At 45.0% G+C, this 14,042-nt stretch overlaps 1 protein-coding gene across 2 annotated transcripts in view; it reads right to left on the reverse strand.

The window, feature by feature from the left end:
• LOC119275109 (ribosome assembly protein 4-like) overlaps window positions 1–444 on the reverse strand; it is a 7,713-nt gene extending 7,269 nt beyond the window's left edge. The window contains exon 1 of one of the 2 annotated variants that reach the window (XM_037555901.1): window positions 180–444. In XM_037555901.1, the coding sequence (XP_037411798.1) occupies window positions 180–343 (164 nt within the window). In that variant the 5' untranslated portion in view covers window positions 344–444. The remainder of the gene's footprint in view (window positions 1–179) is intronic. The other variant, XM_037555902.1, reaches the window with a different exon arrangement.
• Between the last annotated feature and the right edge of the window lie 13,598 nt (window positions 445–14,042).

Raw genomic sequence — 14,042 nt, forward strand, 5'->3', positions numbered from 1 at the left:
CGCACCTTTAAGCTCCCAATCAACAGTACACCTGTACACCGTGCAATCGCCAAAAAGGGGGGCAAACCTATTGGGTCTGTAAAAATTGCCCTATACAGCTGAGTGTACCGACGCATAAATCGAAATTCCCGAATCGGGCGAGAGCGAGAGGAAAGAGGAAAGTGGGTGAAGGAAGAGACCTGTAGAGGTGATACCATACGGCGTCGCAGTAGGCGGCGGCGCGCAACGGGCGGCAGGCCATGGCGAGGCTGGCGACGTCGCGGGCGCCGAGGTGGCGCGCGCAGTGGGCCAGCGCGTCGCCGTTGAGGTCGACGAGCGTCCGCCCCGGTAACGGCGTCGACATCGCCGGTGAGCTGAACCCTAGAACGTATCACGGTGGCCACCGTCTCAGGCGCGCGGGTGAGGGGGGAGAGGCGGCGGCGGGTAAGTTTATAATTTACCTCTCTGTTTGCCCCCAACTGTATCTTTTTTTTAACACCGTACAGACACAAGCGCTTGAGCTTATATACACGTGCATACACTCAACTGTATGAACGTACACACGTCGCCGGAAATTCTGAAATAAATCCAGAAATAAATGCAAGCAGCAGGACTTGAACCCTGGTGGGCTGGGAATACCACAGTCTCTCTAACCATCCAACCATAGGTTGGTTCGCCCCAACTGTCTGTCTATTGATGAACTACTTATGTCTCGTTTTTTTTTCAGAGAGTCTGATGTCTCGTTTTTGGATGACCATATGCCTGCAGTCTTCACAAAGTTTCTCCTCCCTTCGGGTTCTTTTTTTAAGTCGGCATTTTATTGATTAAGCAGTAAAGTCATACAACAAGGTCTCTCGATACAATCCGGAATAGAATGAAAAACACAAGAACTAGAATTCTTATAGGGAATCGTTTATTTTTAACCGACTTATCTCTCGGTGTTATCATCCGCCTCGAGCGGGCAACGCGTGTCCTTGTGGGGCTATCACACATCCAGCCTTATCCCTTCCTTCGCGAAGCCATCCACACATTTCTCGTGAGTCAGTTTTCCTCTTTTCTTCTTTCCGTTCGTGCTCTGTTCGCTTTCTCCACCACGGCTTGAGGCCACTTCTGCATTCGTCTCCGCCCACCGCGTAGTGAAGAGTTGCTGCCGCCACTGCAGCTGTTGCAGAAACCGCTCGGCAAAAATGGAGTGACATCACCAACATCACTGCTACACCCATCATGCTGCGAGCAGTGGGCGTCCTTGCCGGCGACGCACGCGTCAAAGCAACACGGGGAAGGGAGTTACGTGCTTGCGGAAGGTGCAGTGCTGCAAGCACCCGAGGTATGGTGGCGGCGAGATCTCGGGTGCTGACGTCACTGTTGCATTCCCCGCTTCATCTCGGTGTCGGTGTTTGCAATGGAGCTTCGCCGGAGTTGCAACGAGCTTCACCGGAGCCGTCGGTGCTTCGTTGCAGCTCCGACGGGGCTGCAATGGAGCTTCGTCATAGTTGTAATGAAGTTTCGCCGGAGCCGTCAGTGTTGCATTGGAGCTTTGCCGGGTTGCAATGGAGCCTCTCCGGAGTTGCAATGGAGCTTCGCCGGAGACGTCGATGCTGCGTTGAAGCTCAGCCGGGGCTGCAAAATGGAGCTTTGCCCGACACTGTCGGTGCTGCCATGAGTGCTACAATGAAGCTTTGCCGAACACCATCAGTGTTGTGTTGAAATTGCCGCGTGCTCGGTGCTGCCATGGGGTTCCTGCGATCGAACGACCATCATTGCGTATATCGGACGGCTGACAAACCGGATGATTTGTAGCTGCCTTCATTCTTATAAGAATTGGCCATGACACGAGCAATTACATTACAATGCCGACGAACATACTTGAAGGACGAAGAAGTAAAAGCCATGGCGGCTTGTTGATATCCATCACCACAGAGCGCACATCAGATAGATCCTGAATATTAGAATTAATCTGTTGTATCAAAGAAAGGCAATCCGAGACGAAGATCATGTGTCTGAGTCTTTTATCCCGAGCCACTGTGCTCGACGAACCGCAAGGGCTTTCGCCATTTCTGGATCGAAAAGTCCACATAGGGGCTCTGAACATACCACAAGGCAATTTCCTTCATGATTAAGGGCCACCACATCCAAACCAGCCTTGTTGAGATTAGCAAAAACAGCAGCATCACCATAAACCATCGCAGTACCTGCGGGCGGTGGTGACTAATTGAAGCTAGAAGCATGTGTCTCACGTCTTTGAACAGGTGTTGGCTTGAATAAGTGCATCGAAATCATCTCAACATAAGCACGGACCTTCATACAGTAACACGCAAACGATGATAAATAGCCTCATTTCTGGCTTCCCATATATGCCATATCGTCGCCACAAGAATAGTTGCCTCTTGGTCAAAAGATCTTTGAAGGAAATCAAATAGCCACTGCATGGACGAGATAAAATCTGAACGGCACAAATTAACATGAAAGATTTTATCTCATCTCAGATAACATGAACATGAGGGCAAAAAAGGATAGTATGGTCCATATTTTCTGTTTTGTCACAGAAGCAGTAATTCACCGAAGTTGGAATCTGACGCCGAAGAAGTTGTTCACCGGAAGGTAAGAAATTATGTGCAAGACGCCAAAGGACAATCGTCATCTTATCAGGAGCCTTAATTAACCAGATTGATTTCCAAAATTTCTCTTCAATAGCTCGGTTAGAAGACTGGCCACGTCCACTGCGGCTGCGAGCTAGCAGGAAACGTTTTGAATGCCCCAAGTTATAAGCTGATTTCACAGTATACACCCCATACCTGGTAGATGGACACCGAGCAAAATCCTCACCAACAAACTGATTAATACGTACTCCCTCCGTTCGGAATTACTTGTCGTAGAAATGGATGTATCTAGACGTATTTTAGTTCTAGATACATCCATTTCCGAGACAAGTAATTCCGAACGGAGGGAGTACATGTAAAATAGCTGCAGCAGCAGGTTCATCAAAAAAGGCCAGTACAATTTCATTATTCCATGTGTGTGTAGCCTCAGCAATTAAAGAACGCGTTGTTGCATTTGTTGGAATTGGAGAGATCGGCTTGAGCAAAGACGGAGGAATAGAAGGGATCCAATGATCAGTAAGTATATGTGTTCGCATGATTAATTTAATCTCTACTAGTGTTGTCATGATTTATCATCTATTTATTCGGATTAAAACTCGTAATAATTTGCTCATATTTCCAACAATCCTAATTTGAATAAACAAATGATAAATCATGACAGCACTAGCAGAGATTAAACTCATCTATGGCACATACTAGAAACATAAATTCTACCATGATCTCGAACAAGAAGGATAGAATCACATACGGTGCAGCGGGGCAGCACCGCCGGTGTTGATGTTGTCGCCCATGTCGTTGAAGATGAGGTTGCCGAGGTCAAGGAAGAAGTCGTCGTTGGCGAAGTCGTCGCTGCCAGTAGTCGTGGGAGTGCGCTCTCCAAAAACCTGATTATAGGCAATTTACTCCGAGTGGTTTTGCTGCAATCTGAAGCCGCCTACCTTTAAGGGGGTGCAATATAAGAGGTGGTGCACGAGAGCAGTTTACTAGTTCCAGACCATGTACAACTATGACGCCACCAAGGGCAAGCCCGAGGGCGATCTTAATCCTGCACAGCAGGAAGCTTTTGAGAAGATCGATACCCTCTTTAAAGGCGCAATTCTGAGTGTTCTGGATGATTCCATTGTGGATTCATATATGTTGTTTGACAACGGCAAGGACATGTGGGTTGCGCTCGAGGCCAAGTTTGGGGCCTCGAACGCCGGCAACGAGTTGTATGTCATGGAGCAATCCTATGACTACAAGATGACTGATGAGCGCTCTGTTGTCCAGTAGGCTCATGAGATATAGTCGCTCGCAAAAGAACTTGAGTACTTAAAGTGTGTGTTGCCGGACAAATTTGTTGCTGGAGGCATCATTGCCAAGCTTCCACCTTCGTGGAACAATTTCGCTACTTCCCTGAAACACAAGAGACAGGAGTTTTCCGTTTCGGATCTCATTTGATACTCTTGATGTTGAAGAGAAGGCGAGAGCAAAGGACACACGTGCTCGAATTGCTGAGGGAGCTTCTAGTGCCCACATGGTACAGAAGAAGAACTTCCAGCCCAACAAGTTCAAAAACAACAAGAACAAAACTCAGGGCAAAGGCAAGTTTGATATAAAGAACAAGCCGTCACATTCTACCAATTTCAAGAAGAATTCTCATAAGAAGGGAAAGGGACTTTGCCATGTCTGCGGTGATCCTAATCACTGGGCTCCGAAATGTCCTAACCGCTTTGAGGAGCTTGAACATGAGAAGAGTGGCAAGTCCGCTAATGTTGTCATCGGTGATACTGATATAAGGGAATCAAGGTACGGTATTTTTCCTACCATCCTTTCAGTATTTCAATCCCCTGATTGGTTAATTGACACCGGTGCCAATGTACATGTTTGTGCTGATGCCTCCATGTTTTCTCTTACCAGGCCATAGGGACTTCTCCCGTACTGATGGGGAACGGGTCACATGCCATTGTTCGAGGTGTCGGTATGGTTGATCTGAAGTTTACTTCGGTGAAGACCGTGCGTCTGAAGAACGTTCATCATGTGTCGTCCATCAATAAGAATCTCGTCAGTGGTTCCCGTTTATGTCGAGATAGTTTTAAGTTGGTTTTTGAGTCCAATAAAGTTGTAATTTCCAAATGTGGACAATTTGTTGGAAAAGGCTATGAGTGCGGAGGCTTGTTTCGCCTATCTTTGTCAGATATTTGCACTAAAGTTATTAATAATCACTACAAAAAAATACACTTCCGTGATAATACGTGTTTGTCACAGTAGGTCACGTTTTTTGTCATGCATGTACATTCATGACGATTTTATGACAGAATCAATATAGTCATACCTGTGCCGTCGTAGAAGTGTTCCATGACATTACCAAAATTATCATCACGGAAGTGTTCACTTTCATGACGATAAATCGCGCGTCACAGAAGTGCTTTCGTCAAGGGTGACCGACACGTGGCATCCATCGTAACGGAACATCGTTAAGCTATCGGGTCGGGTTTTGGATCCGATAACCCGTTAACAGCCCCGACCAATGGGGATTTTCCATGTGTAAAATCATCATTGCCCGGAGGAAACACGTGTCAGGTCCGCGTTGGCACAGGTGTCACTCATCCAATGGGCGAGACACGCCTATGATATGTTGACACGTGGACCGGCCCATCAAGTTTAAATGGGCTGGCCAAATAAAGGCCCACAAGATTTTGCGGACCATAATGGGCCGGCCTAGATAAAGGCCCATGACATTTTGTGGACCATAATGGGCTGGCCCAGCTAAAGGCCCACAAGATTTTGCGGGCCATAATGGGTCGACTCAGGTAAAGGCCCACAAGATTTTTGTGTGCCATAATGGGCTGGCCCAGGTAAAGGCCCACAAAGTTCTTACAGACCATAATGGGCCGGCCCAGCTAAAGGCCCACTAGATTTCACCGACATTAATGGGCCGGCCCAGCTGTAGGCCCACAATTTTGAGGACCCTAGTAGGCCGGCCCATTAACTGGCTGCCATGTTTTGGGCCAAATGTCGGCCCATATTTGATTCGGTCCATTAATGGCCTGCCACGTTCCGGGCCTAATAATGGCCCATATGAGATCCGGCTCGTTAAAAGCCTACCACGTTCTGGGCCAAATCACGGCTCAGATCAGGTCCGACCCTTTAAGAGGCTTTGGGCTCAATTATGGCCCATATCAGATTCGGCCCGTCAACTGGACGTTATGCTTTTGGGCCCACTTGCTAAAGGCCCATTTAGTAATTCGGCCTGATATTAGTTTCGGCCTGTTAAGGGCCCGTTTAACATTTCGGTCCTATATTAATTTCGGCCTGTTAAAAGCCCATCATATAGTTGGGCCTAACTACGGCCCGGTTTGCATCCGGCCTGCTCGCAACCGATATCTGATTGGGCCAAACAAGGACCGAGACAACTTTGGCCTGCTAAAAGCCCGTGATTTGATTCACACAATCATGGGCCGGGGTCCATTTCGGGCTGCTGCCGGCCTGTGAGCTGTTCGGCACGTTTCAGGCCCAACCTACTTCTCAGCCTCCTAAATGCCCATTGAGTTTTCTTGCGAAAAGAGGGACGGGGGTTACTCGGCCTATTAAAGGCCAAAATCTACTAGTGGGCCAGTTTACTTTTGGCCTTTTAACGGACCAAGATGACGGGGCCCATGATGCGGATCATACATCATGATTGCATGACGGCTACCGTAATTTTACGGTTTGGCCGGTTTACTGCGAAGACTAGATATATACAGTAAAATAACTGCAGCATCATGAATAAGAAAAAACCTAGACTATACAATAAAGAAATTACGACATATTACATCCATTGGGCATCAAAGTTCGCCACTATGATAATAAAGCACAAGCAGACAGCAGATTACATACACTAGGCATCAAAGATCGCCACCAATGCAAATAAACACGCCGACAAAATAATATACAAAACCGACTGCACTTCAATAGAGTTCAAGAAAGGTTAGCCTGCTGGCGAGCTGCAGCGCAAGCAGCTGAGCAAGATGATGAGACTGCGCTTGTTCAACACTTATATCTTCCTCACTCTGAAACATAAACAAGCAGACAGATGATATGTTTTGCACATAAAAGTATCAGTGCTGACAATTCATCACATTTCTTACTGACGAATAAAGTGACACAGTTTAAAATTGCATTAACACAATATGGTATTGTTCAGGTCAAGACATGGCAGATGACATCGTGAAGGAATTGGCAGCTTCACGACACCACTCGATTACAGATCAAGAACTCATAAGTATCAATGGTTAGTGTGCTATCAATTTATCCCATTTCAGATTGGCAAAATAAGATCACTTGCTCTGTATGGTTTAATTTACATGGTATGAAGAAGGAACTTGGTTGTACAACTGAAAACTTAAATTGAGAAGGACTAACTTTTGTTTATGAACTACATAATAAACTTTAACATGCAATTTGATGTAAACACCAAAAATAAACAGCTGTTGCAGTCATGCCTAACCAAATATACACAACAAAGTTTGAAGGCTTGAGAAGGACAAACTTACATTACTGGTGAAGACAGGCTCTATAAAGCCCTTGTCCATGCTGATGGGGGAGGGGGGGGGGCAATTCAAGAAGTTTACCACAGAATCTTCTTCGTAAGCATTGCCTTTATTCTACATTTTGTTAAGAGTAAATATAGATGTGATAATATACGAAAAAATGGAGAATATTTAAGATAAGATGAAGAGTGATGCTACATAACCAAGTAGCTATAAATATATGTGCAGCGATACAGGCAAAAGGCACAGCCAAGAGCAATGCACAACTAAACTTCTTCAGTACCAACCTTATGGTAAAAGTAAATATAGATCTGATGTGTAGAAAATGGAGGGCAAAGGAAAATAAGCTGCAGAGTGATGGTACATGAACAACTACCTGTCAATATAAATACACTGATAAAGGACAACATATACTTACAAGAACAATGCAGAGCTAAAAAAATTCATTGTTATTGGATATATTCTACACTAATGTAACCATTCATACAGATCAGATAATTTGGAGCGAACAATTGATAAGCAAGCTATCATGCATACTGCTGTCACATAATAAACCAGGTATGTATGCAAGTACAGTGATATAGGACAACATGTACTAACAAGAGCAAAGCAGTGGGCATCATATTTGCGATATCATGTCGTTCTTTTCAAACCGGAATTCTTCTTCGAGCAGATTTTCTGCAAAAAAGATCCGTGAGGCACATGCGGAAAAGTAGAAGTTCAAATTGTCATGTGATTTCATAGACAGTACCTCATCCTGGGAACGAGACCAGTGCATAACAAGGTTTTTCCATTCAATGTCTTCTAAATTTAGCACAGGAGACTTCACCGGAAATTCGTTTATAGACTTGCCATCAAAGTGTGATTTCCTCAGGTAACACTGATAATGCTGCAATGCTTTCTTGAAAAGCACAAGCAAGCTTTGCTCGTCATGACTATCCAGATTGACTCTCGCCTAGTTACAACAATGTAATGTAAATCATTGATGTGTTCAATCAGCAGAAAACAGGAAAATAATAACCATGAATAATAGCACTTACACGTAAGTTGGACAAGAAGATGTGAAAATGGTGTTTGTCTTCACTATAATCTTCCCATGATGGGAATATATGCACGTAGTCCCTAACAACATTGAAAGCATTGTCTTTTAAACTGGGAATAAATGGAATGGGGTTCCAATCTGCAGGAATTGGTTGTCTCTGCAGTTGGGATATGTCTTCGGCCGGTGGACTTGCTGTACTTTTTGCTGGAGTGGGATTTTTCTGTGGTACGGCTGGTGCTATGGCAAATGAAATCGGTATACCTTTTGCTGGAGTGCGGGTTCTGTGTGGTGGGACTAGTGGTGTGGCCAGTGAAGTATGGGTACAGTCTGTTGGAGTCGGTCCTACGTTTTGTGTCACTGGTTGTACAACCAATATAAGTGGGGCGCTGTCTGATTTCTCTGGCACCACCATGTTTTTCAAGGACTTTGCTGGTGCTACTTCAGGTTCGGCAATCACCCTCTTCCTTTTTGATGTCTGATGCACAAGAACAACATTTGAGTGGAAAAACATGGTATGATGACAGATGGAATATGTGTTGGTAATGGATGGGCATGGCATCTCGAGTTATATGATGAGTAAACTAAGCAGATGGTGGTGCAACAAAGTAGAAGAAATGCAAGACAACATATGCAAGATACGCGCAATCAATAAAACCTTGCCAAATTAGAACAGGCACCTTGATGGGTGAACAGGACAGGCCATCTGCCTTTGACTCCTCGAGGTTAGAATAGTCATTAGGATGATATTCTGAACAAGAATCAACAGGTGGGGAGCGTATGAGTTTCATTGCATCCAGAATGGCACTCAATGCCTTGGTGCCAATTTTGTAAGTCATTGCAGTGTTCCACAATATTCCTCTGATGCGTGGATTTTGATATTCACTGTAATTGCGTATAATATCTGAGAACCATGAAAACATAAATAGTTGTGAGATTATCTTTGTAATGCAGATGATATTCTAATATAGGGGCGCCCCTGTAAACACTTGTGTGCTATCACTGGATTCTGATGAGAGAGCTCATGTGTGCTGTAATATGGTGCGTGCATTTATATAATCTGGCACAAGTACACAAAAAAATAGGCTCCAGAAGTAAGGATAGTTGGAAGATGATAGGTTCATAATATACTGTATAGAGAATTTATTGCCAAATCATGATAACAAGAGCACACAACAACTAGGCAGATCATAGTGTACATAACAGGGGTACACCATAACCACGATATATAAATTAGGAAAGTGGAACTGGCTTGAAAATACGGTGTTGTATTGCCGCTAGTAATTGAAAGCCTATCAATCATGTACAGGCCAGCTCTATCAGCTGTTGACTGCAGATGTCCCTGCGCCCCTTCCTGACAAGGAACATACTATACGTACTAAATACAGAATAAACAAAGAGGAACATGTTAAAGAATAGAAGAGGAAGCATATTCTTGAGGTTCCGCTTCATTGCATACAGTGTTGGTTGCCCACTCATGATGAATCACAGCGCCCAAAGAAATGCAATTCCATGTCTCTCTATATGTGGCAATTTTGAACAAGAGTCATTAGGATCATATTCTGAACAAGAGTCAACAGGTGGGGAGCGTATGAGTTTCATTGCATCCAGAATGGCACTCACTGCCTTGGTGCCAATTTCGTAAGTCATTGCAGTGTTTAGCTTCAAGAGTGGATTGCTGCTAGTGCGACACAAAGCAGCTACACAGATCATAGTGTAGATATAACGGGAAAACCTTAAGCATCAGAGTAAAATCAGCAAAGTGGAACTTGCTGGAATATATGTGCTAGTATTGCCGGTACGGCTAGAAAGGCTTCGGATACCAGCTCTCTTCAAGTGAAGGTGCGGTACTGTTAATATCAGTGTAACTCTCAAAGGCGACACAGCTCCCTGCATTTCCTTGCTATTCATATAGGATTCAGGTGGGCAGGTGACTACAAATCCTATTCCTATGTTTACAAAATCCTACGAATCAAAGAGGCTCAAAGTGTCCATCACAACCGACTGTATAGACCTCTACACTGCAAACGTCCCTGCTCATCTTCAGTACAAGGAACATATTGTACTACTATCATACTCCCTCCGTTCCAAAATATAAGTCTTGGTAGAGATTTCCACTATGGATCACATATAGATGTATCCAGATACATTTTAGAGTGTAGTCCATGGTGGAATCTATACAAAGACTTGTATTTAGGAACGGAGAGAGTACATATTAAAGAAGAACGGAAGAGTAACATGGTAAAGAAGAGCAAGCAGATTTTGGATAATAAAATGTTGGTTGCGCAGTGCCCACACATGATGAACCAGAGCACATTAAGAATGCAACTCACAGCTGTCTCTCGACCATTTCAGGCGGTTGGATGAAGATCCTACGTCTCCTAACCCATCTTCTTCCTCGTCTCTCATTCTTCCCATACAGAACACCGCACGGGCCGCCGACCGGACCACCGGCCCCCATCGCCTGTGTTCCTCCGCCACCCCCACCCCCACCCCCGCCCCAATCCCCACCCGCATCGAGTTTTCTTCGTTCGCCGAGGCCCCACAACCATCCGATCCCCTTCGTTCGCACCAGCGAACTCCGGCGAGCTCTGAAAAATCGACTGGCCCAATTTTGAAATTTAGTCTACTGTGATTTAACTAGTGTGGAATATAAAAGGGGAAAACCATAAGCATTGGGAGTATAGTGTTGAGCATGCCATGGCGGATCTGAAGGTGCAAACCGGACAAAGGCAACTTCGCAACCAAGACAAGAAATCAGAGTAAAGCAGTGGCGATCTATTTTCTTGCTGCGATAAATAAGTTGAGCAGATACGAAAGAGTACCGCCTCTGGTGCGGCGCCGTGTACGCATCTGCTGAGAATTTGATGGTGCTGCGGTAGCGATGGCTGTCGGCGGCATGGAACCAGATCTAGGAGGGTAGACGGTGGCGTCGGGACGCGGTGGACGAGACGGTCGTAGGAGCAGCGCCGGCAAGGTGGACGACGGCGGGGATGAAGCGAGAGGACGGGATGCAAGGATCCCGGTCCTAAGCCGTGGATGAGAGAGGTTGATCTCTTGTAATGGACAGCGGCGGCGGGGTATCAGCTCCGGCATGGTGGAGGAGGATGGCGGTGTATGGGGTGGCGGACGGCAGCGGACGAAGGAGGGTGGGGTGGAGACGGTGTTTTGGCGCCCACGGAGTACGAATGGGGAAAAGGGAGGTAGAGAGGAAGGGGGGAACCATGTATTCAGGGCGCGCTTGTCTCAAATGCGAGGAAATTTACAAACTTAGCCCCCGTTTCAAATTTCTACTAGATCACAGCAATATTAGTCGGTTGGGGATAGGACGGTAATCTCGCATACACCAAATATTTGCCGACGAGAGTTTGTTTTTGGCGCTCACCATGTATGAATATGAATCGGGGAGGGAGTCGATTTCGGCCTAGGACACACTGTGTTTTGGCGCCCACCGTGTATGAATCCAGGTGAGAGGCGGTTACGTCACGTTTGGGTGAAATTACAAACCTACTCCTATCGAAACCTATAGAAATCCGGCAGATAGGCTTTGCGTGGCAGGGATAGGTAGTAGTAATTTCCATCTCGCAGATTTTGGTTTCGTGCGGTTACTGCGACTTTCCCCGCTTCGTTCAAATTTTGCAGAGTGCACGTTTACCGTGCCAACTCAATTCGAATCCCTTTTGTATTCTACTTTTTTTCGGGCGGGATCCATTTTCAATTGGAATTACATTCTATATACATCATTTTTTATATATACTTTCAAAAGCACAACACCATTTATACATAAATATGGTTTACAAATGGCATGATCTCAGATTCATAAGGTTGTATCCATCAATTTGTATTTTTCAAATATTTGAAACCACTTTATGTTGAAATCCAATGTATGCATTCCTCGCTAACTGTCTCCAATTAATGTGTGTTTCATGCGGGTTTTTTTACTTCTCAAACATGTATAATGTGTTTCACACACGCAACATATAGTGTAATCCCATTTAGACATTAATTGCATATAAATCATGCATTGTTCGTAATTAAAGAATCTATGGATCACCAATATTGATAAACTATATAACATTACACGTGTGCCCAAATTCAAATGAATATGCATGTTTGATACACCAATTTGTGTTATGATATTATCGATGTTGTGATCTCTAGTTTAAATATTTGAATCCCCTTTAATCCAGATATTTGTCTCATATAGCTATCACTCATGCTTATATAGGACTATCTCTCTGGACCAATATGCGTTCATCGTCTCTCAGGTATCTCTCGTTCTACCTGTATGTCGACAATGATCTTTTATCTTCGTAACACACTGACGGTACTCTCTCCCTCGACCTTCATCACTCTATCTCTCTTTAAGTATATCTCGCTCCCTGCTATGTGTCTCTAACTATGATTCTCCATGTGGAATCTCTTTCTCTCACACAAACACAAAACATTGTCTCCCGGGGTCTCATTTCTCTCTACTATTCCCATGTGTGCCACTCGCACACCCCTCATACAGAGATGTCTTTCGCTCCTTAGATATGAGAACCTACGACTCTTCCTCTTAAATATCTCTTTCTCACACACAAACACAAACTCTGTCTCCCAGGGTCTCATATTTCTCCATTGTTGTCTTGTATGTCGCTCACACACACTCTCTCTCCCTACAGATATCTTGCGTTCCCTCATATGTCTCTCTAGCTATCACTCTCGTTGTGAAATATCTTTCTCTCTCGCAGACACAAAACTCCATCTCTCGGGATCTCATTTCTCTCTAATATCTGTTTGTATGTGACTCACATGCACCCTCTCTCTAACTCTCTCACACCCACACACATAACTCAACCTTCTGATCAACTCGAGTCCTATCTCTAACGCACACTAGCTAGCATCTTTATCTTTCTATTTATCTGTTTCTCCATCAACCTTCTTTCTCGCCCTCTCTCTTGATTCCTATCACGCACACTACATATGTTTCTCTCTACATGCAGTCAAGTGCCCTCTCACACACATATATAACTTCACCCTCTGAACCACCCGGCGGTCATCTCCAACACCCAAACTTGCGGATGTCCCTCTAGCTAGCATCTCCATCTCTGTATCTATTTGTAGTTTCTCCGTCAACATTTCTTCCTCGCACGGAGTCTTGCTTCCTATCACCCACACTATATATGTCTATCCATACATATGCATATATAGGTTGATCTCTTTTGCACAATCGTTGTGCCTCACTCCCTTTGCTCGCCATAGATGCATGCTCCAGCCCACGCCACTATCTCTTAAAGACAAAAACACATGCTCAATTATCGGGCCTTCTTCCCTGCATTCTCACATGCATGCATATTCTCACACCGATCCGTCTCTCCCATGTCGTTGATCTTATGACTTATGTCTTCTTTCTTTTATCTCGATCATGCGCGTGCACACACACACATCCCACGTATACATGTATACCTCTCACACATGCACGTTCAAGGTCTCTATGTCTCCATACGTAGTTAATTACCCTCAATCCTAACGCCACATCGAATCGTTCTCCTCTTTTGTGCACATAACTTCCGTCTGGATGGGTAAAACACACACTCACACTTAACAATCTCCTTCTAGCTCCCCCCCGCCTCTCACTCTTCCCCTATATCCCCGAAACCAATAAGACCATCCCTTTGTTTAATTCCCGCCTACATGCACCATTGATATATAGTAGTATTCATCGGTGTCTCTCGAACAAACACGTTCTCTCGATGTCGACTCCTCTCACGCGCACACACCTTCTCTTCCCTCTCTACGGGCATTTTCTCTCTCGCACCCCATCGTTGGTGGCCTCTGCCATACACATCACCTCTCTATGATGAAGCCATGCACACTTAAATTACATCCGCCATAGAGGATCCCGCGACACACACACACACACGCACGCAC

Source organism: Triticum dicoccoides, chromosome 3B (genome assembly GCF_002162155.2).
Source record: "Triticum dicoccoides isolate Atlit2015 ecotype Zavitan chromosome 3B, WEW_v2.0, whole genome shotgun sequence".
Lineage (NCBI taxonomy): Eukaryota > Viridiplantae > Streptophyta > Magnoliopsida > Poales > Poaceae > Triticum > Triticum dicoccoides.